General features: G+C 38.3%; 1 protein-coding gene across 2 annotated transcripts in view; it reads right to left on the reverse strand.

The window, feature by feature from the left end:
• The window catches only part of NKAIN2 (sodium/potassium transporting ATPase interacting 2), a gene marked incomplete at both ends in the record, with an annotated part of 576,947 nt that overhangs the window by 266,628 nt on the left and 285,321 nt on the right, over positions 1–24,998 (reverse strand). For both annotated transcript variants that reach the window (XM_082480913.1, XM_082480912.1), the window contains one exon: positions 4,363–4,443. In XM_082480913.1, the coding sequence (XP_082337039.1) occupies positions 4,363–4,443 (81 nt within the window). The remainder of the gene's footprint in view (positions 1–4,362; positions 4,444–24,998) is intronic.

Raw genomic sequence — 24,998 nt, forward strand, 5'->3', positions numbered from 1 at the left:
CAATTTTAATTTTTTTTTTCCTTGCCCCTTTATTAAGCTTTTTCTGACTGGTGCAATAAATGGAGTAAGATTCAGTATGGCAGCCTCACTCAATTCCCAAACCTGATTCATCTTTAAAATAGGCCATGCTGACAGAGATTAAGGAAAGGATCATGACAAAGAAAAAAATACAGTTGTGACTGCATAACTAAAAGCTATATTAATATGAATGTGCAGAGAGAGCTAAATTATGCTTCTACAAGCGAACTTAATTCTGGCATTTCTCAATACTGGAGTGTTTGACTTTCAAGCACCTAATTTTTGTGTCAAAAGACAAATAAGTACAACCTTATGATTTAATATATTAAATGTAGTCTGTGTATGTTATTTGGTATAAATAAGGAAGACATCAAGAATACCACACAAATAGAAACTAAGTCAATTTTGACAGTTAAAAAGTTTTCAAAAATTGTATTTTTGGTCACATTCACATAGTACTGTAGGGATTACAGCAAAGCAATACTGGAGCTCAGCCAGGTGGCAGTGCAGGAGAGCTCTTGTATCTGGTCACACAAGTAGGGTTGCATGCAAGGACAACCAAAAGTACTGGCACAAGCCTGAGACCACGCGCGACAAGGGTCTGCTTTGGACCCTGAACCTCAGCTGGCCCCCTTGTCCAGCACCCCAAGTCCAGCCTCCACCTTGACTCCCAGGAACTGACAGCAGCAGCACTGCTGCTACACTCCCACACTTGTGATGGGACCAGTGCAACCTCAGCCATGCATTTTTTGCAGAAAAAAAATGTCTACCAATTTTAAAACTAAAAATGGGAGTTCGATAGTTCTTATTCTGCTCCTGCTCCTATTCTGCTTGTGGGATGCTAAGACATCATTGGGAGAAGCTTTTAAATGCCTCAAAGCAAGAGTGCTGTTTCTTCATTACATGACCATTTGCAGCATTCTTTCTACTGAGGGTCTTTATTCAGCAGTTGCAGCTGAATCCCATAGACGTAAATGGGAGTTTTGTCTGAAGAAGAAAGTAAAAAATGGTAAACAGACTGTTAACTTTTTGTTAGGTTTTCAGGGCTTTATTTTATTTTATTTTTTGTTCCCAGATAGCTGAATCTAGTCCCTTATGTCCTTTCTTGATATATTTAAACAAATCCCTGAAATATTACATTTTCTGAGATGTTTTCTGTTATGTTTTCCTTTTTGTTTCACCACTGTACTTCAGGTGTGCCTCATTTAAGACAAGAGGTTATGTTTTTCGTATGCTACATTTGCTTAGCCACAGGCCAAAATAAATATTATCACTCCTGAAACCTCAAAGTCCTACTTATACTGAGCATGGCACTCACGAGCAAGCAAAACAAAACACAGACTAATTAAATATTATTGAAGAGTAATATTGAAACGTAAGTCTGAGAAGTGGGTTTTCTAGGCATTCATTCACAGATCCACATAACAATCAAGGTTAAGAACGAGTGATTGCACTTCCTCTTTGTTATAAACCTTTTTTATAAAGCCATAAATATTCCAGATTCCTATGACAGAGTTTCAGCAAAGACAACCATGTCTCAAGGACAGAAAATACTTTGTGTGATGCCATTTTCCACAAGATATATATGATTGTAATGATGTATAATGCAACCAGATTTGCATGGCTGTTCACTAATAATCCTCGAGCCCCCTCAGTCTCTTCAGAGATGATTACCTCATTGTTCTAAAAATTTCTGAGTCTTTGCAGGCCTGTTTCAGTGTAATAAGGAGAAGCTGTAAAAATGTCATGACCTCCTCCCCTCAACTGAAATAAAAAAGGATGAAGGTAGCAAGCCTGTTGTAATAAGGTATACAACAATTGAAATATGTCCTGTCCATTGTATCAGCAGATGATGACGGAAAAATTGATGTACATACACATAGAATAAAAGCTGTTCTCAAAATTTTTTTTTCTTTTTTTTTTTTATTTGGTAGAAAGCTATAAATTATACATATAAAAATAAACTATACTCAGCTGAACTATTATTAGGCTGTAATTTTAACTTATCAATTCCTAAAGCCATGCTGTGCAGGATCCTCTCTCATAGTTTACAACCTCAGAGGCATCCCTCTGGTACTTACCTAAAGGTTATTTTTTATTCTCTATTTAGAACCGATTCAGAACCAGAGCTTATTTCAAGGTTCTACATGCCATTCCAAACACAAAAAATACACAGGAGTATCATTACAGATTTGAAGTTGCAGTTATCCTCAGATGAAAACATAAATAATGAAGAAGATTCAGTACAAGACGTATGAATGTGACTGAGAGACATAAAACTTAAAATGATCCATTTTGAAAGATACCTACATCTGTAAAACAATTGGAGCCTCTGAAGGATCTAGAATGGGAGGACAAGTTTTATCCACCCAAACAGTTGGATATCTTTCTGTTAAGACATGTATTTGTAGGCTCTAGATCTTGCAGATTTGATCACGTGCGGGAGTTTTGAAAGAGAGAGGAGAGTGATGTCCCATGTGTGAGTTAGACATTTTGTAGACAATGAGGTGATCTGTACCTATTTTTTAAATCCATTTTCTTGGGCCTTTTCCTTTTCTCCCTCTCTTTACTAATGTTGTTGGTCTGAAAACCAGCTCAAGTGGAAGGCATATACTCTACTGGGTATTCAAAGGCAGATCTTATCACTGGAACAAATAATACCTCTAAAGACCAAATAAAAATTTTAACTGCATCCAAATATAAGCCTGAACCGTGTGGTTGGTTAGGAAACACTCCAGATGACACAGCATTAGCCTTCAGGAAAAAACAGCTCCAGATTTAGATACTGGGATTTGCCCATCTTTATTCCAAGTAGCACTTACTAGTGTTCTTAAGCTGGATTTGTACCCATTAAAACGCAGTGCTCAAACAGCTGCTTCTCCTTTCTCCCTTTCTTCCCACCCCCTTTCACTTCCCCAGACACAATAAGCATCCCAATATCTACAAGTTTAGGAATGCAGGTGGCTGGAAAAAGCAAGTGGAAAGAGGGTGCATTGGGTTGAGTACAATTGCGCAACAGGTGCCTGGTTTGTTATATACATTAGTTCACTTAGCAATACAGAAAGCATTTTGACCAAATAAAAGATAATATATGAAAGTTCTTTTATTTACGATGCTTTTGCCAAGCTTTTAATGAGATTGGGCTTGTCTGAAGGTATAAAACCCAGAAAGCGTATTGTTTTACCTGCAGAAAATTACTTTACACCCTAAGGAAATGAAACTCTGATCTTTTTGAAGCCTGCATCTTTTGAAGAAACCGAATACATGGGGATGAAATATCCCAGTCTACTTTGGGGGTGATTTGAGAGAAAATACAGGTAAGAAAGTATCTTTGCCTCATTTATTCTTCCTATAATTGTGCTTAACTTTCTGCATCACAACATATCAGTAACTCACAAAGGATCAGAGAATTACATCTGTAATTTACAGTTGGGCTAAACTCCCTTTAATCGGGGATGGCAATTAAATATCTGAGTCAAGAAGAGAATGTGATCTTTTTCACACGTGGTATTCTCCTTGATGGTCAGTTTACACCACTGTGAGCATAACTCAGCATGGACAGCAATATTTAGACTCAGTTGAAGCTTGTTACTTTAATAAATAATTTGTTACCACTGCTAATCTTTTGTCCCACAAATTGCCATCCTTCTGGGAATGCCTTAGAAAGTAGGACTTTTGGTTTGAGATGTTGATTTGAGCCCATTACCAACTGCCATTTTATGTCTTATCACTTACAGAGTCAATCAGACCCTATAAATACGTAATCCTTAGGAAAATACATTTTTCCTATGGATTTTGACTTCGTATAAGTGTTCAATCATAACATTTCTTCCAGAAGCACAAAGTTAAACAACAACGCTGTAGCCAAATGGCAATCTATTTGGGCATCTCAGTTTACATTTTAATTTATTGAAAGACACTTTGGTTTACAATTATTATGCTGTGGTATAAGACCCCTGAAAGGACTCCAGCTAAGTAACAGCAAGCTAAATGGTACAAAAAATATTTGTTTACCATTGGGATGGTAACCTTTTGTATTCATGAAATCACTAATTAATGTCCCTCAGAGAAGTGAAATTTGCATTGTAGAATTACTGAGGGGGCAAAAAGAGTGAATTTTCTTTTAAAATATATTTACCATTATCGTTGTGGGCATCAAAAGGTATATGCTCATTACTGTCTAGATTCAAAATTTCTAACAAACAGACCCAGAATACTCCAAATTTCCATCTTACTACCCTCATTCTAATAACACTAAGAGGATGAGTAAAACAGAACACAGCTTTTCAACTGGGGCATGTTAACACAGTGCTGATGGCTTAAATGTGTCCAATGGGAAATTACCTTTGAAAGGTCCCCAGCCTCCAAATAGAAGCAGATAACAAACACGTTCCATGTAACCCAAAGGACCAGCCAGACAGCGTACTGCAGGGAGGAAGAGAGAAACAGCGCATTAATAATTTCACAATCAACTGAGTTAAACTTAGTTTATTAGACCATTAGTTCAACCCAAGACAAAAACAGACTATAAATATGGTGCATATGAATAAAAATGTTGCATATAAAAGAGAATCAAGAATAAATTCTTCCCTTTCACAGACGCAATCTAGAGTGACCTAGCGAGTACTCAGTCACACCAGAAAATCTGTATCTGAGAAAACACATCTGAAATTTGAATTGAGACTACTCTGGACCTCTTATTATTCAAATGGGGAATACTGCATTATCAAGAGGGGCATGTAATATCAGTTTTATGTGAGAAGTGCAGAGCTGTTTATTCAGTTGGTTATTCAAATATAACTTACTAAATAATAAACTCGAAGTAGGTGCTGGCTTCTGCAACACTTCAGATTTAGTCTCAGGAAACAAAACCTATATATATATATATATATGTTCTTTTGCAGTATTCCTACAAAATAGAGAGGGATTTGGTCATGACAGCTGCCCCTATCAATATATTCTGTGACATTCCAAAGCATGGTTCATAATTATTCAACAGCCTCAGGTGTAGACTGCATTTTAATTGCCAGTTTCTTTGGGTGTTTTTTGTTTGTTTTGTTTTTATTTTGTTTTATTTTACACTGTATAGAATTATTCATGCTTAAGTAATATCTGTTCATTGGTGGTTTCCAAACTTCTTATTCACACATCTGATGTGAGTAATGGAGCATATGTTTTCTCTCCTTCTGTCCACTCCTTGGCTTCTTTTTTGTATTCATATGACTTACACGCTAGGACTGGAAACTACATTTCCCTGCCGTAATGCTGGAGGATCTTCTATAATAAAGTTTGACCTGCTGTTGCTACTCTTCTCAAATATTTGTGCTTGAGAGCTTCCCCTGGCAAATTATTCCATCATCTAATAAACCTTAGGATCTACAAGTGTTTTTCTAATGGCTGTTGTAGCTATCCTCTAGTTGTACACAATTCAATTCTGCATGTTTGCTAATTTGATTCCACAGACCCATGGCATTGCACATGTGTGGCACTGTTCCCTACCTGCTATGGCTGAGGGCTGTTTCCTCCTTTTGTATCACCACCTCATTTCTCTCAAGTATTTACAGAATTACTCTTCTCGTTTTGTTGTCTTTTCTCTAAACTGTACTGATTAAATTTTGTTAAACTGCTTTTCAAAATCAGGCAACACTGTTTTCTGCACACCTCTGGATTATATCACCTTCTGAAGAAGCAGACAAAATTTTACACTGTACACTATCCATCCCTAATAAAAAATATATGACAAACCATTGTTTGTCATGCATGACAATCTCATTCTCTGAATTCAGTAACAACATATGAAGGATTTTTCTTGCATTTCTCTTGGAAGTGCTGTTTTGCATCAGGTTGTCTATCATTCAACATCCCATTTTCTACTTAATCTTCTAGATACTGTGAAAATAATAGAATTCTGTCCTTTCTCGGGAGATCTAAAGTGAGACTATATCCAACATGAGTAAAATTTAGGCCTGTTCAAATTTTTTATTTTTATAGATAACCAAATAATTGCCAACCAGCCTAGCTATTGGTTAGGCCATGTATAGATTTTAAAAATTATTACAAATATTGTTTTCATCCTGTGGAACCTAAGACAGTTTTAAAGGTTTGAATTGCTTAACACATAAGTAATTTTAGGTAATTTAAAGTATACGACAGGCCTTTCTGGTCCATAGAACCGGTCACAGATCATAGATTTATTTAGGTCAAGAGGGATGCTCTGAAGGTCACCTGGTCCAATCTCTGCTCAAAGCACCACCAGCACAGATCAAATTGTGCAGGGATTTGTCCAGTTGAGGTCTGAATATCTCCAGGGACGAAGATTTCATGGCCACTCTAATGCACATCTACTCTTTGAACGCAGGCTGCTCATAAAACTTTGGAACATAGCAACATAATTCAGATGCATGGTCTTAACACACTCCTATTTTTTTTTAAAACCCAACACTGAGATATGAAGTATATTGAGCATTTCATTTTCCTGTAGCTTGCTCATGGTACACCTGACTTTGCATGTAACATCGAGCATTATAAGTAGCAGAACAAGAGAAGGAAACATTAATTTAGATTAAATAACTTTAATTTTGCATTTTTTCTCTAACTTTGCAGCATTTTAACTTGCTGGTTTTTGCCAATTATTTTAATACTTTTGTGTTATATACAAGTATACATATAGTCTGATGGAGTCAATAGAAGTATTCCTTCAGACACACGAAGATAATTGGATGTCTTATAGTGAAAATTCTAAAGAATTTTCTAAAGCATTTAGACTAGTTTCCAAAAGAAATGAGACTTAAGCAGTAACATCCATGTGCAATTTCTGTTCCCTTGAGATAATTTCTACGCTCCTGAACAATTTTAAGCAAACTGGACAAAAGGCTAGAAGATTCAAAGACACTTTTTCACAAAAGTTTCAGGAAAATAGGCCAACAAATGGGAAAAGAAACTCTATAATGTCCTCGTACACAGAAAGACTTACAAGATGATCTTTTATCAGTCAACACAAAGGGGAAAAAATGTGGGAGAGAGCCACTGGAAACTAGGTTTCATTAGATCGGCTGTTCATGGTACACCTTGTCACGTTGCATATAAGCAACAGCTGATTGAAAAGGTCTCTGTGCACAGCACATCCAGCAGAACACTCCAATGCACTTTGGAGCTGCTTGTCCTGGCATAGGGCCTTATGCTTACATGAAGAAGTGAAACTTCTCTTTTCCACTGTCTAGACTATCACCAAAGAAAATGACAGATTTATCTGACTTTTAGATAGATTCTTTTAACAAGCATCTTCTGTTATTGGACTACAGATAAGGTTCAAAAATGTCTCTTAAAAGTTTGTTTTAAACTGCTTCCTTTTGAAATGTTATATTAAGTGCTTGCTGCCTGAGTTCTGCCGATAAACACTGAGTATAATTATCTTGAAATACAAGGATGCTTCTGCTTCCCACTGCTTCTTATTTCAGATGCTTCAGATCTAGCACATCTCTCTGGATCACATGCAGTCATGAATACCACTTGTTGTCTATGTACTTCACAAAATAGTTGCAGACATTCCGCTCTGAAGGTCTGTGACAATGAACAAATCCCTCTGGTACTCTCTATTATATGTATCTAATTAGAAACACATTTTATAAGAGTTCTTCAAAGGGTTATAGCTGTATTTTTTTCTCATCTGTGGGAGTTCAAGACAGCTGCATTATCTGACAGAAACCACCACAATGCTACAGCAGTCACATATCAACAGGACAAGAACCTTGATGAACACACACTTGACCAAGCAGAGATACTGACAGGAGGCATAGCAATGGCAACACAGCTTATTATTTTTACAGAAATCCACACTGCAAAGAGGTATAACCGGAAGGCTATGACTGAAGATTTAGATACTTACTATTTTGCAAAGTTATAGCCAATCAGTAAAAGGTTTGAGTTTGGTTTTTTTTTTTTTTTTTTTGTAAAATAAATTATATAAACACACCTACTGGGTAGAATACCCTTTGCCATTCTTCAAATAAACATGAATTAATAACTGACTTTATAATTTATTGATACTGTGTAGTTACAGGTTTGAAAATTTGCTATGAATCATCACAAATTAATATATGATACCTTTTTTCTTGGTGAATGGGAAACTGAAATATTAAAATACTTGTAACAATACTGAGAATCCATACACACCTCTTCACACTTCTCTTCAAGTTCGCTAAGTCACAATATCTCCATTTTACTAACAGAGAAACTGAAGGTCAAAAAAATTAAATTATTAGAATTAATTCCACAGTCCAACAGAAAATGATCACAAGGGCACAAGAAACAAAGTTCCAGGTAGCCCACTACTGCCTTTGATATAAACCTGGTCACCAGAACTCACATGTCTTGTCACTTTGCCTGAAGGAGAAATATGTCACATACCTTTCGAGTATAAATGGTGAGCAACTCTGATAGCTACAAGCATTTTAAATTTAAGTATTTTTTTCACAGAACTTTACATGGCATTTCCCTCTTGCTCCCAAATTCTTTTTGGATATGTGAGTTAATTACAGTCACATTTGACTGAGGGATACAAGGGCTCCAGACCTATGAGATATTACCTTGTGCAATTCAAAGCAATTGAATTGTTGTGATTAGTGATTTGCTACTTATTTTCTCTTTAGAAATGTACACAATGTTAGTCTCAGATTCTTCCAAATCTGAAAATATTATGTCCCAAGACCCTTTTGTGCTCCATTCACAAAAAAGAAACTAAATGCACTTCTAAATTGGTAATTATGACATTTACCATAGTAATTAAAAATGTGATTGCTTATGCTATGTGGGCAACAGTACTCGAGTTGTTCAAAGATTACCTTGAGCCCAGCATGTGTGTAAAGGAGCACCTCTTTCCAATAACACAATAACACCTGTCCACAATTATCATTAGCTTTGCTTTTAAAGTTATTTTCCCCTAATTTCCTATGTCTATGAAGATACAACACTTAGAAATAAAATTTTCAAACTTATTTTTTCCCCATCAAATCTCATAACAAGTGGGATTGTGAATACTTGGCCCCAACATACTATTTAAACTTACTGATAACATTCAGCTAATCTTTGAGATGCTTACAACTCCGCTCACCTTTGAAAAGCACCTCTGAAACAGAAACAACTATTTGGTGGAGTCACCTGTTCCTGAACAGCAATGTCCATAGTTTAGTTGTCATAACCTTCTGTGGTGTTGCCTGTTTGAACCTTTTAAGCACCAAACAGCAAAAGTTCTACCTACTGTTTCCCCCTTCCTGCAGCTAGTAAAAGACCTCACCTGGACTTCCCTGGGAGAAGTCCATTTGAAGCGGCAACTACAGCAGTCTAGAGGGTGACTTCATGTGGCCACTTAGTAGGCACCATTCTCTAATTTAATCCACTCTGCACACTTTGCTGTTTCCTTCCTGTTCCCATTCCTTGAGGATTCCCCCTGAGAGCTGATGAGGGTGTGAGCAGCACAGTGTGGTGGAGAGTCCAGCTCTAGAAGCCAGCAGGAGCCACAGCTCAGTGGGAAGCCCCCAGTGCAGAGAATGATCAGAAACCATAGCCTGACTCCAAAGCGGAATCGGGAGCCAAATCCATACCCAGGAGAGATTCAGTTATTGAATGTGTAAGGACCAGCTATTTTAAGCAGAACTGCTGCTCTCAGCAACCTGACACAAAAAACAACCGTGCTCTACTTTTAATGATTCAGATGAAACTCTCCCCTGCCCAGCAGTTACCTACAGGCCTCAATGGGAGAGAGCTCAGGGCCAAACCCAATAGCCTTGACAAAAAATAATAATGTTCCTGGCAGCAGAGGGCTTTGTACAACCAGTTCAACTTCAATAAATGTTCATTCACTTTCTTGAATGTACTGGGAAGCTCTTGCAGAATGATATAATCCTCCAGAACTTTTTTCATTGCTTGTTGCTTGTCACAGCATACAGCTTGCTCTAGGTTTTGCTTGGCTGAATTCTTCATATCGTTAGGACTTAGACTGTTTCTTGCTGGTTTTTGGGTTTGGGGATTTTTTTAATTTATTTTAATCAATCATGGCTACAGTGTCAGAGCACTGTCCATTTCAGTGACTTTCTGTTTCTAAGCGAATGTGAATTGATTTTGTACAATCCATTTTTGTGTTGTTGGACTTTTCTGTCTCAAATCGCACTGACAGTCTAGTTTGTCTGCTTGTGTTTACCAGGGAATTTTTTAACCCTTTAGCATTGTGACTCCTTGGCTCTTTAGCCTTTCATTAGTCACAAACATATATATATATTTTCTCCTTCCCTTTGTTCCCTCAGGTAAAAAATCTCTCTGATATTTTACTTCCTTTACATTACACTTTAATAATTAGTGTCCTCTGCCAAAACTGACTGAAAGCTGCTGAACTGTCAAGCGCATCAGAACTGTTCGCTACCAAACAGAAAATTAATGTTGGATTGTTTTTTACTCCTGAGCAACCACTGCTTGTAGCTATAGAGCAAGAGCTGCTTAAAATTTCTCCCCAGAGACTTCTATACACCCCGTGGCTATGTATAAACTTTGAAGCTCCTTGGGCTCAGTTATAAGCCCTGATTCTCTATAGGAGTGTATTAATGCTATTTTCCCCTTGATTTGTGTGGGAAAGATTCATCAGCATAAAAGACAAGAAGAAAGCTGACGTACGTGATGAAGGGACCGCCCACAGCCCACCACACTGCTATGATGTGCAATCACCTCTTAATCTACTGATAGCCAGGGAGTTGTAGCTTGGGTGGGACTCACTGGGGTCGTTTTTTCTTTTGGCTTCTTCTGTTTTGTTTCCATTTTCTAGTGTGGCAGAATTATGTTGGATGCAGAACATACAGCAAAGATTTACTTTTTTTTTGTTCTGAAGACATAGCTCCAACTCCTTCTGCATAAGAGAAGCTGCATTTCTACCGAGCACATTACTGACAGAGTAGTATCCATCTGTCCACGCTCAGATGTCTGCAATGCAGATGTCCTCCTCTGAGCAGTGTCTAGATTCCCATTACAGTCAACTGAGAGGAAAAGGCACTTCCAGGGCTTGGTTCATTTCTCAGTGTCTGACACAGAACATGCCACCCTTGCTGTTTGGAAAGCTAAACTCCTGCAAGGGAAAATTCCCAATGTCACAGAGCCCATTAAAAATCTTATACCGGTGACATCAAAAATGAGACAGTAACACAGCACTATGCAGATATGCACTCCTTTTTTCCACATAAACAAAAAGAACAAAGCAATTTAAATGTCACCAGTATAAAATATCCCCAAAGGACTGCTGAAGAGACATCTTCTGAGAACTATTGTGTCTTGTATCCCCTACACAGTGATGGCCCATTAATGCTTAAGCTTGAATCATTCATTTGTTCATTTTCTGTTTGTTGGATTCACAGCTGTTTAGGTTTTAGTGGAAAAGATTGGGAGAAGTGCTAACACAGCAGTAACTTTTGGGTACTGCATCACTTTCGTTTGTTTTTCATCTTCTGCTTCAGTGTCCAACTGTACCATCTTAAAATATTACCCTAAACACTAAATGACAAACCTCCATTCTAAAAACCCATGAACAACTCAGGAGACATACTGGCCCCTTCAGACAGCCTTCATAAGAAAGATACACAACATTTTCTCAGTGTAGTCATTCTGTTCTTAATAAGTAATGATTTCTTTTCATATGATGCATACGGTGAATGGCCACAATGTAAAAGTAAGCACACAGAAATACATAACTTCCATTTTAGCATTGTTCAGTCAATCCACTATGTTACACTATGATGTTACAAATACTCTAGATCCCCAAATGAAAGTATTCTGTAACTAAAGAGTTACATCAGAAAGAGTTTTCTTTAAAAAGACAATACTTCTGCAATTCTTCTTACAAATAGGGAGTAGAGAAATTTTCTTCCTGTCATCTCAAATTCTTTTCTTCCTGGGGTTTTTGGGCGGATTTTTTTAGGTTTCTTTTGCATCCCTATGTTACAGCTTACGACCTTTTTAACAAAAGTGCATTTTATGTACTAAAGACAGTAAGATAAGGCAGAAATTTTAACAGGATATATTTATTTTTTCTTTTTTACTTAGCAGTAGAGATTTTGTTGGTTTGGCTTCACTCATCATTCAATTCCTATATTTCTTTTGATCACATCTTTGTTGTGAAATATTTACCAGCAGGAAGCAACTTCAAATATCTGAATACTCAATTTACTGCAACACAGTACATATCCACCCAGCTGCAGACACATACATATACATGCACATACTCACAGATAGATTGATTTTTTTTCCCTCTTATGTTACTTTCCTACTTTTTTCAGCATTCTTTCTTTTGTTTGTGGAAGAGATCATAAAGTCTCCCAAAACAGAAATCACTAATTAAATATATGTAATAGTGAACCTTAAATTGTGCTGTTTTGATCTTCTTCTACCCCTGTTTCTATGCCAGTAAGAATATACCAGGATCTACCTCAAGAGCTACTAGCAATAGAAATCATAGAATCATAGAACCGCTGAGGTTGGAAGGGACCTTTAAGATCATCAAGTCCAACTGTTAACTTACCCTGACAAAACCACTTCTAAACCATGTCCTCAAGTACCACATCTACCCTTTTTTTAAACACTTCCAGGGACGGCGAATCCACCACCTCCCTGGGCAGCCTATTCCAATGTTTGATAACCCTTTCAGTGAAAAAGTGTTTCCTAATATCTAATCTAAACCTCACCTGGCATAACTTGAACCCATTTCCTCCCATCCTATTATTTGTCACCAGGAAGAAGAGGTCAGCCCCTACCTCTCTACAACCTCCTTTCAGGTAGTTGTACAGAGCGATAAAGTCTCCCCTCAGCCTCCTCTTCTCCAGACTAAACAACCCCAGTTCCCTCAGTTGTTCCTCATAAGACTTGCGCTCCAGACCCCTCACCAGCTTCCTTGCCCTTCTCTGGACACGCTCCAACATCTCAATGTCCTCCTTGGTCATTGGGCCCCTTTTGGGGCCCAAAACTGAATGCAGTATTCAAGGTGGGGCCTCACCAGTGCCAAATACAGGGGAACAATCCTGCTGACCCCACTATTCCTGATACAAGCCAGGATGCTGTTGGCCTTCTTGGCCACCTGGGCACACTGCTCATATTCAGCCGGCCGTCCACCAATACCAGCAGGTCCTTTTCTGCCGGGCAGCTTTCGAGCCACTCTGCCCCAAGCCTGTAGCACTGCATGGGGTTGTTGTGACCCAAGTGCAGGACCCGGCACTTGGCCTTGTTGAACCTCATACCGTTGGCCTCGGCTCATCGGTCCAGCCGGTCCAGATCCCTCTGCAGAGCCAACCTACCCTCAAGCAGATCAACACGCCTGCCTAGCTTAGTGTCATCTGCAAACTTACTGAGGGTGCATTTGATCCCCTCATCCAGATCATTGATAAAGATATTAAACAGAACTGGCCCCAGCACTGATCCCTGGGGGACACCACTTGTGACCGGTGGTCAATGCTGTACAAGTTCTAAAAATTTGAAATAATGGCTTTGAAATGGCATTATTACATTCATATTATAGTTGGCATAGAAAAAAAAAGATAGATAGACATCAAAATGATGTGATTTTGGAAGTCATTAGGTTCTTCAATGCAAGGGCTAGAAATATTTTGAAATAATTTTTCCAAACCCTGTCTTCTAGATCATTCTTCGGACACTAAGCTTTTCAGGTCCTGGATTTCCTCAGAGTTTGGACATAGTGATCAGTATAGAAATTGCATTCATAAAAATGCAAGCTGTGTTCTATAGATATTTTTTATTATTAAATTTTAGGAGAAAACTGCAGGTATTGTTGCTGTAAAATTTCAGTGTAACTTGTAGCACCACCAAACATTTTACCAATGAACTACCAATGCAAAAGAAACATGAACAAGATCACTGGCTACTATAAAATGCTACTGCTTTATCCAAGGCTTCACCTGAGAGTGATGCTTACTATGGAATAAACCCACTGCAAAAAAATCCCACACATTTAGCACAAAAGTGATATATGGAAGAACATTTTTGTATGTGTCTGCCTCAACTGTTAAAAAAAATATGGAAAAATGCCCAAGAATAGATTGTGTAATTGTTTTTCTGCATTCACATTCTGCAATATGTGAACAACCCCTTAGCAAAAAGTGGTGTTGATCCCTCCCTGCCATTGCCCAGCATAGGGACCATCACCCTACTGTCAGGTTCCACTGATGGTACTAGTTCTTGAGAGTGGTTCAAGAAGAATCACTGACTGCTCAATTCCTCTGCAGAGTAGCAGCGCTTCTCCACGTGGACTCTGTGATGTGCTCGCCCTGCCATATGCTTGCTTTTCACCCACAGTAAACCAGCCTCACCAGCTGAGGACCACTTATCTAGGTCCTTATCAACCTCAGACAGCCCTAGGAGGAACTATCTATTCTGCTGAGTGACCAGACCTGGGTGGGAACATTGTCTCTCCCTCCTGCTTGACCTGAACAATGTGCAGCCAGAAAGGCAAGGTGGTTTTGTCCAGACAAAATAAACATAAGAAATATACTCTTGCTATAATCTAACGAGAAGAGCTTCTTACTGGAAGGGTGGGAAGCCATAATTTGCTTCAGACATCAGCACATTGGTGGAGCTAAACATGTATTGACTGTTTCCTTGGTGTCTCTGGCCATTTCAGAAACACCCAAAAAGAAAAATCTTGATTATAATATAGTCAATTAACAGTTTATTTTAATGACGTTTTTAGCAGCTGTCCCTATTTAAATTCCTTATTAAAAACACAAATCAGGACACAGAATTCTCCCAGTGTTCATTTTTAACAGAATGCAAAAAATAAAATCAATAGATACTGTTGCTAGGAACAGAACTCTACTGACATTTATCTAGATTCTTTTATTGATGCCTCAGTATCTGAGTGCCAACTGCAACTATTTATAAAGGGAATCCATCTCCCTCAGTGAATACATCAAAATTCTTGCTAAAACTAAGCAATTTACAATAAGCTCTTTTTGATAAATTGAGAGGTTTGTATTCAGCTTCCCAGGTATTGTTTTCTTCCTTCCATTTTCTTCGACTTAACTCCTTAATAGCCAAAGCAATGAGGAGGCTGGCCATTTAGTTTACAGGGCTTTGAGTTTGGTCCTCGGTGTATTTGTCATAGGAAATATAAGTGAGGACTATCAGGTGCTTTCTTACCTCTCTCTGAACTGTTTCCTAAAGCACAAATTTCAAAAATGACTAAGATCACTCCAAAATTTTGGAAAAAAATTGGGAGGTGGCTAAGATACTAGGAGAGTTTGTGTTTTGGGGTTGGGGAACAGAGCGCACAGACTTTCAAAATCACTGGCTGGCAGCTCTGTTTTCATAGAATCATAGAACGGTTTAGGTTGGAAAGGACCTTGAAGATCATCGAGTTCCAACCCCCCTGCCATAGGCAGGGGCACCTCCCACTAGATCAGGTTGCCCAAGGCCACATCCTGCCTGGCCTTGAACACCTCCACCTTTTGGGAGGCTGGTGGCTGTTTTGAAAGTACTGGTCAACTGCAAAGGCCACTTCCCATTCTTTGGAGATAACAAACATACATAAATTGGATCTGCAGAGTGTTCGCCTTTAAAGGGACACCAACTAGTACAGCTGTTTAGAGCCAACTGTACTATGGAGACAGACTGAATTTTGTTTAGGAGGCTGAAACAACTGGAGTGGACGGAGCCAAATTCTAGAGGCACAAAAACTAGCTTCATGAAACTGTACGGTGAGCACAGGGTTAGATGCAACTTTCTTGTGCAGGGGGTGCATACCTATGAGATTGTCACCATGCCCACATGAGTGTGACTGACTCATTGAGTGATGCTAACGAGCCACAGGGAGGGGAGAGAGGAAGACAAAGAACACACTTCCCCTTCCCTTATTCCCTTCTGGTACATCTGATTGGCAAGGCTGCCTGATTTGGCGAGATCAATACGTTTTAATACAACATGGCTTTTTTTTAGTCTTTTCCATTCTTGAATATATTCAATGAGGTAAAAAAGAAATCTGAAGCTATAACAATAAAGTGAAAGTAGATACTCAAACATCCCTCTTTCTAAAGGAGGATAAAATGCAAAATGGACTTAATTTTCTAATTTCTTTAGGGAAATTTAAGATTGTGTGTGTCTAAAAACCATTCATTTCAAAGCAAAACCAGACTGCATGTGTTCAAAGGAAGTACAATTCTAAAAATATCTTCCTCATTTATCAATCAATCAATGAATCAATATCTGACTTTAGTCAAATCACCAGAACACATTACACTTTGTTTATTGGACAGCCTTCCTCGGGAAGGTTTATAGCTGGCTCTGCATGCATGTTTGGGTCTGTATTATGCAGGAAAGGAAGAAAAATATTTTCTTAGCCTATCTTAGGGAAACTGTCTTTTCCTTCACTTTCAACTTGCATCAAAAAACATTAGCTAAAAATATGGCACACAGTAAGTTCTTTCAGTTCTGAGAATTAACTGGTGATGTAATCGGGTAGTTTTGTAGTCCAGCTCTCCTGATATATGCAGACTGGACAAATTTTATTTTCCTAAATGTGATACAATCAAAGAATAGCATAGTGTTCCTTATTCATGCCTTTGAGTCTCTTTTATTCATGATGTAACCTCCAAATCCTTGGTTTTTTGGTAAAATTGAGGTAATTTCGTTTCTCTGATTGTATCTTTCATCCTTGATGTCCCTTCCAACCTGGTATTCTATGATTCTATGATCTGATTTTCTTTCTCTGAGTGTACCTGTTACTTCTCTCCACTGCTTATCTGGAATACACTAAATAATGCCTTCGCTGTCCTTCCTCCAGAATTCCAGTTTTCATGTCAGTTTTGGGTGAGAGCATGTGCCTGTTTTGGACTGGGAAAGGTTATCATCACTATTTCCTTTGCTGTTAACCTTCTTGTCTCAAGTACCTTCTAGATCAAGCATTCTCAAAAAGTTCCTCATAATTTAAAAATACAACAGGAGAGATTTTCAAAGACCATCCAGGAGTAAGGCTGGCATCTCTGTAACTACAGATGCAAAAAACTCGGGACATTTAATCGTTAAGACATCACTGACTGGGAAGCCTGCCACCAACATCCACACTTGATGCACATACATTGTCTTTTGGCTCTCTACAGCTATGCCCATCTGCTTCAGTGGCATGGTGCCCGCTTATCAGCTAGTTGGACAGTTTCAGTACGCAGAGGTGCCAAATAAAGGCTTTACATGGGTAGCCTGTATAACCCTGAAAGTGCCATTTCTTTTGTAAGAAGAAACGCTAGTGCTGAGATACAAATAGACTACGTCTTTGAGTATTTTTTTGTGCACTCACTGAAGATGGGTTTTGCCAAACCCATTTTCACATCTCTTACAAAGAAAGGTACGGTAACGGTAGTCAAAGGGAAAGAAAGCAGTACTTATAGATAAGACACTGACGAACAAAGCCATTATGAGATAAAATTCAGAGAGGATGGCAGATTAGGAGTATAGTTTAAGTATTGTGCACTATATGCCACTAATTCCAAGCAGAAAAAAAACATGCAAAAATATGACCTTGTCTCATTTTGCACATTTTGAAACAAAGAAAGCTTTGCAAATGCAGGAATTGGATCACACTGAGAGGAATTCAAACAGATTATTATATGACAACACATAGCTGAGATGTTCTAAATAGCCCTAGTTTGTCCTACAGAGATGACACACCATTTCCACAGAAATTTAACAAACTTTTTTTTTCAGTTCGTATTAGTAGTTTAGTCAATCCCTTAATTAAGAAACATATTATTTTTAAAATGGTTTTCTCCTCATTGCATGAGTCAGGTTCTCAAATTTCCATGGATAACACAACTGCATCAGAACTAACAACTACAATAGAATAAAATTGGATCTACATATAAAGGTAAAAGAAGAAGTTGCAGCTATTTGGAATGTGAGAATGTGAACCTTTAATCACAGAGTAGTTCCTTGTAAAAACATCACATTATATCTTTAGGCATAAAACAGTCTGTCATTTTCACATTCTCAAGAGGAATTTAATGGAAAATGGTACATGGAAACCTTACTTATTGCCTATGATGACAATAAAAAAAAAATGTAAAAAGTACTGATTACGAGGTAAAAGCAGTTAGTTTAAAATAGTTCTGGCAAGAAACAATTACAACTTCAAAAGATTATTTTCTACAACAAACTGGTGATTAATGAAAGACCCAAAGGCTGTAGACTTATTGGACAAGATTTAGGAGAACCGCCCCCCTGGAGTATAGTGTTCTAGAGTTCTTGTAAATCCATCATTAAAATATGTGGATAATGTAGAAAATCAAATTAAAATATAGGTACAGTTCTGTTTGGATGTATCACCTGAAAACAACCACTATTCAGCGTAGATGTTATTTCAAGCTAAGACTAGACAACATCTTCTTTTTATAGCAGTCCTAACTCAGCAAATTGGAATCTAACCTTTAAATTAAACACGTCTTTATAAAAATTCTTGAGAATTACATGATGAGGGAATTAAACTGACTTCCAAGGTACAAGATGCATATGAATTTGTCATATATCATTAATATAATACAGCATGATTTCTGATATAACAACATCAGGAGATGTAGCAAATACAGTCAAGAAACCCAACAGTATGACTATAGGGTCCAGAAGCTGCCTTGATACTTAAGATTACACAACTTTGTTTTGCTTTGCTTTGCTTTGAGAGAGGTGTTGGGCAAGATATTTGCAGGGGTTCCTCCCAACCCAGCTTTTCCTCCAATTCTTTGAGTCTTACAGAACTTTCTTGGCATTATGAACCTATGCACGGCTCAGATGGAATAGCATATTCATTATTTTGGTAAACATTCAGTGTTACACAGACCATTTCCCAGCACTTTTCAGAAAAAAAAAACAAAAAAACAAAACCACAAAAAAAGCAGGGCGTTGAAAGGATGATCGCTCAACAAATTATAAGGAGGTAAGAAAGGTCAACAGTGAGGGACTAAACAGCTGATACTTCAAATGGAGTGGGAATATATCCAGATGTCAAGATGGTATTTGATGACATTAGTAATAAAAGGCACGGTAGCTCCCACATTGTGGCAGAAGAGCCATGTGACTTTCATTGCAGCAACCTAGTTTGCCATGCAAAATCTGAACATCACCGAGCCAAGAAGCTTTGCCAGTGCCCCCAGCATTGCCACATCAGAAAGACTGTGATGACAGTTTTATGACAGGAGACAACAGCATGACAGACTGATAACTTTGCTTGGAAAAGCAATGGGTTTTTGAAGAGACCAGACTTAATTATTCCATATTCTGTAATGTATAATGAAAATTGAACAGTTTTTTCCTGGTCTCCAATTCCATTTCAGAGTGCTAGATCAAGTGCATACTCCTCCCACTATGTGGAAATAAGTACTGAAACACCCAGTAGGAAAATACTGTCATTTTTTAATTGCTGTTGCCTTAAGATCACCAGGATAACTTTGTGACCGTGGAAAAAAACTTATAACTATCCAAGCTAAAGTTTATGCTTATATTTCACGCTTGATTTAAATTAGAATATGCTGCTGGCTCGATTGCTTGGATGTGTAAAAAATAATTTCCTGTACAAGCACAATAATGTATTTCATGCAAAGAAAAAAAGAAGATGCTTCCAAGCGTCCGAAGAAAATTTAAGTAAAACATTGAAAAATTAAGAAAATTGAGAATGAGAAGTTACCCATGTTAATTCACATCAACATCCAATTCTTTTTCATGTATCACAGCAGAGGTTCACTGGATGCTGCTGTTCAATATTTCTTTTTATCTTCATCACCCCGTTCAGTCTTGTGCTTTATTTACTGAATAATATCCACATTCAGTTGATTGTTGGATTTTCTTAGGCTAGCTGACTTACTGCAGCTTCTGAGTACATCTTAAGCGTGGATTACCTTCCTAAGACCCTGGCCGGGCAGGGTAATAGTTATTAGCGCTATGTTAGAGATGAAAAATTTCTGCCACAAATGAGTCTGGGGTGCTGAAAGCAACCACATTATTCATTACCAGTGAAAGAAACCCATGTCGTGCACTAATAAGGAGATGCTCACTTTGATCACGCAATTAAAGACTGTAGCATGATTCAGAAACACAGGTGGCTAAATAAAGGTCACAGAGGCAGCTTCAATTCTCGATCTTTCTCAGTCTTGGGTGCTGCATTTGCAGCTTTAATAGACTCTTGTTCCAGTGCATGTAAAAGGTGTGTGTAGGTATTCTCACAACTGTGCTTGGTATTGTGGATAGTGGGTGTTACACAGTCAGGTGTGCACAGTTAATAATGTGTGATGAGCAGTGTCCTCCACAGGAGCTGATGACAGCAGGAGGATAATGCTCTTTTAGGTCCCATAGGCATAAATACTTCTATCTTGTTTAAAGGAAATATTGAAAACAAAAAGAAACCCTAAAACACTATTACAGAGAGATGTTGATCCACACGTGAGCCATTAGAGACCCTCAGCCTTTCAGAACATACCTGTGACAATCAAGGCAACAAAATCACAGGAGGCAACACCCCACCAGCCACAATTACGTGGGCTAGAGGCTTCTGTGCTCTGCCCTCCTTCTTTTCCTGGCCGTGAACAATGGCTTCCTTCCTTCCCTCCAGACGGCTGGTGCAAAGAAAGGATGGTCTCTTTTGTTCTCCGTGCCACACAGGTGCCAGTTGCCCGAGCCAGGAGAGGCACGGGCAGAGTGAGGGCCCGCGCAGCCCCCAGGGTTCGTCCGTCTGTTCAACAGGAGCAGAGCCTGCTCCCTCAGCACCGCGGCTCAGTTGCAGGACGGACGGCTGCGCACTGGCTCTCCGGCCCAGAGTTTGCTGCCATCTCCTAATTTGAAATCACTGCCCAGTCAAACAAAGCTAGATGAATTTGCAATGGGGACAAGTGACAGCCTGAAATGATGCCCTGTGGCATCTCTCTCCTCTTTTTTCCCTGTCAAATGTCACATTGACATTGCAAAAAAGAATTATTAGAACTCATTAATGTAATGGCTATGTAAAAAAAAAACAAACCAGCATTCATTTTTTTTGTTTTTAATTTCATTGATCTAGAAGATCAGAAAGTCTGAGTTGCTCTAACTGTAAAATAATAAATAGAAGTAGGCAAAACTTTAGTTTGAAGGGCTTAACTGTAGCTCACTCAAAAAAGTGTTTAAATATCAAGGTCCTGTAAGGGTAAATGGTAGACAACTTTATGTGTAAACACTTATTGCCAAACCTGACTATCATTATGCAAATCATTAAATAGATACAGTCATTTCTTTTTCCCTATCCTCCTTTAGAACCTCAGATGTTGAGTAAACGCACTGCTGGGACTTCAGTAATATTCAGCAGTTATGTACCCATTCTTTGATGATGCTTCAAAAGAAACAGTCCCATAGAAAATCTCTGCTGTCCTTTTGTCTACAAGAAATTTCAGTGGATTACCCAAATCTTGCCACTTTTTGCAGGTCACCTCTCCTCATTGTTAGAAATTATTTTGCCCTCATTCCTTCATTACAGACGTCCCATAGCAGTAGTAATCCAGAGAATAAACAGGAGAATTTCCAAAGCAAGGAGGGTAAGGAAGATAGGAATATTAATGCTGCAAAGAGAGTTTAAGTCTCAAAACAGAAAGGAGCAAGTGAAAGTTTAAGTAAATAAGATGATGTTCAAATACATAACCCGCAAGAGATCACTGGAGAATATGGTCACATCTTTAAGGCATTAAAAGGGTAATTTCACTGACAGAAGAAAAACATAATTCTAAAATGTAGACAGGATCTGTGCCTCACATAAGCACTTGGGAACAAAAGCCAGAAAGATAAGTATAAAACTCCAAGTGGAAAAAAAAAAAAAAAAAAAGAAAAATATCAGAGTATCATTATCAGGTCAGTAGTGGTCAGCAAGAAATTCGAGTTGGAGGATTAAGAAAACTTCCATGGTGGTTGGATTCTGTCCCAGAACGCTAATGAAATGGCACGAAAGATAAAAGAACAATTAGCTTATGTTTGCAATCTCTTAGCTGCAGGACCACACTTCCATAGAAAAGCAATGGATGTAACTGCAAAGATGGAAATCGGGAACACCCATGGACTTGTCATACACATCCATCTATAAAAGTACAAAACCAACTCTCCCCCACCAGACAGAATCAGTCCAAAGGAATCGGAAAGTCTTGGCTTAGCAGGATCAACGTGGATTCATCTCAGGGCTTATGCAAACGCTCATTGTGTTAACTGGGCTAAGCAGCAGAAGGCGGACCTAGCAAAAGGGGAATCTTTAGAAATGTCTGTCCTTTCCCATTACTGAACACTTGCTTGTCTCACCCAACCTGAGCCCACATTTGCCTGGGGGTGAATGGATGGGGTGAAAAGGATAGTGCACCCCGGTCCTCTGACCAGCTTCAACATTTGCAGTGTCTTTGGCTGAATTAATTCTGTGGCAATCTTGTCTGCTACCAGTTTAAGTGAGAACCTATGGCCGTGATGACATTCCCATGGCGCTCATTTTGGAACAAAATGCTGCAGAAAGAAGATGAAGCGTCATAAGAGGCTGCTGTGCGGCTGGGATAACTAACTCACATTCCCTATTTACCCCAGAGCTATTCTTCTAAGTGTGCAGATGCTTTTGCCTGCTGAAGGTGTATTAGGAAGCAATGAAGTGGATCTTTTTTAAGTTATCCCATGGGATATTCGTGCAGAACACTCAAACTAATAAATGGCAAGGCTTATAGAAGGTCTCAAGTGCAGATTGCAGATGTGATCCCTTAACTCTCACTGGAAAGAAGCCAGAGGCTGGTCTGTACAATTGTTTTGATTCACCAGGGATTTCTGTCCTAATATCTTATTTTGTTGTGGAAACCGAAAGACCACTCTATACAAACCTGCCGACATTAAGCCTTAAAAAGCCTACAGTGCAACATTTTTATTGATGAAAGAAAGATAAGGGAACATCTGCCTAACTACAGGAAAGTCCTGAATCTTTGTCTTAAGAAACACATTTTCCCCTAAATTCGTGACTTTGGCATGAATTGCACTGTTCAGAATTCTTCCTCAAAATGTTCTGTAGCCAGTTTGTATAAATCACTGCTATGACAGATTGGGTGAGAATATCTGTTCGGTGTGGCAAGTCTGCAGCTCCTTCCCGTACGCCTTTTGGATTTGGCACAGCAATAAAGAAATCACAGGACGCCAAGGGAAAGAAACAATGTGCTGTCCAGCAAATTCATAACCTTTTGTATGATTCGTTTGCTTCCTTCGCTCTCTCATGTTAGAGAGTAAGTAAGAAATGGACCCTAAACTGGATATGTAAAGTATAGCAGGTCTGGGACACAGAGATGTAATTAACAGAATGCTGTAAGAGTTGGCATTATGGCTAATTTTCTCATTTTATCTTAATTCTTAGGAATTAGAAAGCAGAAAAGAAAGCTTGAGTTCATTTAGTTTCCCAACTGGAAGATACCAAGACTCTTATCCACAGAGCTATATTTTCTTTGAAGATATATCACAAGGGTTGTGGCGCCTTCTCAGACAAACAGTTGTCAAAAAAACAGTTCTATGAAAATCAGTCTTGATGTGGAAATAGCTACGACATCCATTGTACTTCTAAACAGTAGTTTATCAAGAAGAAGATTGTTCAGGGAGAGGTAAAACTTTCCCAAACAATGCAGAGTAGACCCGCTCTAACCCTTTCAGCAACAGATACCCAACAGGAACCTGTTAAGTGATATAAGTAACACTTCTTTCTGATTCTTGAACTGAAGATCAGTTGTGAAAGACGTATGTAAAAGATCAGTTGTCTAAGTGTTTAAAATGCACTTGTTTAAAGTTAACTACCCTCTAGCTGGATAAGATCATTTTTATTGCAAGATAAATGCCAAGGAAGGCAATTTATGGATGGACAAGAGTCTTATGCAGTAGCCCCCGTAATTCTGAAGACTTCAAATCAGGGCTTAAAAGTCTGAGGCAAAACAGAAAAAAAATGTGTTGCAGACAGAAAAGTAATGAATAACACAAAAGAACATGTTGGAGATTTGATCCCAGTGTAAAAAAGAACATTTTTATTCTGTTTGTTACATATTATCCTCAAGTGGGAGAGCTGCACAACCAATTTAGATGCCTCCAGAGAAAAAGGGATGCTGTTTTACTCAAAGAGCCCTCCTATGATGACATTTTAAGCTGTGTTCAGCATTTTCCAGCCAAAAGAACAAACTTCAAAATGTTAATAAATTCTAAATGTGCATACGGCACTGCAAGAATGAAAGAAGAAAAACAGAGTTCTGTCTTTCTGATAATAACAAAGAAGGATTTTAGCTCCACTGTTCGAATAAGGGTTCATTTTTGTTCTTAATGGGAATGTTTGAGAACTGAAAGGGGAAAATACATCTAATTACATTTACATGACTGCTATTAGATCATCAGTATAAATGCTATTTCATTACTATGCTATCCTCCTTTCCAGTTAATGCGATTAAAAGAAGAGAATTATAGATACCAGTATTGGAATAGGAAGTTCCTACTCCAATGTTATTTACAAAGATATTTTAGTTTTAGTTTAGATTTATTTTGAATGATGCAATGAAAACTGGGCAAACGTACCCAGCAAGTAATCTAAACATCACCTGAGCAGGCAGTAAAATTCAAATATCAGCCTAACACAATTTCTGTCCAAAGTTGACTTTACAACTGAACTCATGTCTTTAATTTTTTGACTCTGTTGTCAGACATACTGTTGAAATATTTTTTTAGCTTGTTTGTAGCTTTGCTGTACTCCAAGAATAGCTTTACACTTGTCAGTTGCTTCTGGCATATTTAGAGATTTCCCAGTAGTATGAGATTTCCTGCCTTGTGTTGCTGTCTTCGGAAAGATCAGGTAAGCCTTCTTCGGTGTTTTCCCTGGCATAGTAACTACTTTTTCTTCTTTCTCCTTTTTTTTTTTTTTTTTTTTTACATAAAGCATATATATCTGCTTATTTTCTTCT

Source organism: Vanellus vanellus (assembly GCF_965231255.1).
Source record: "Vanellus vanellus genome assembly, chromosome: 3".
NCBI classification, from domain to species: domain Eukaryota; kingdom Metazoa; phylum Chordata; class Aves; order Charadriiformes; family Charadriidae; genus Vanellus; species Vanellus vanellus.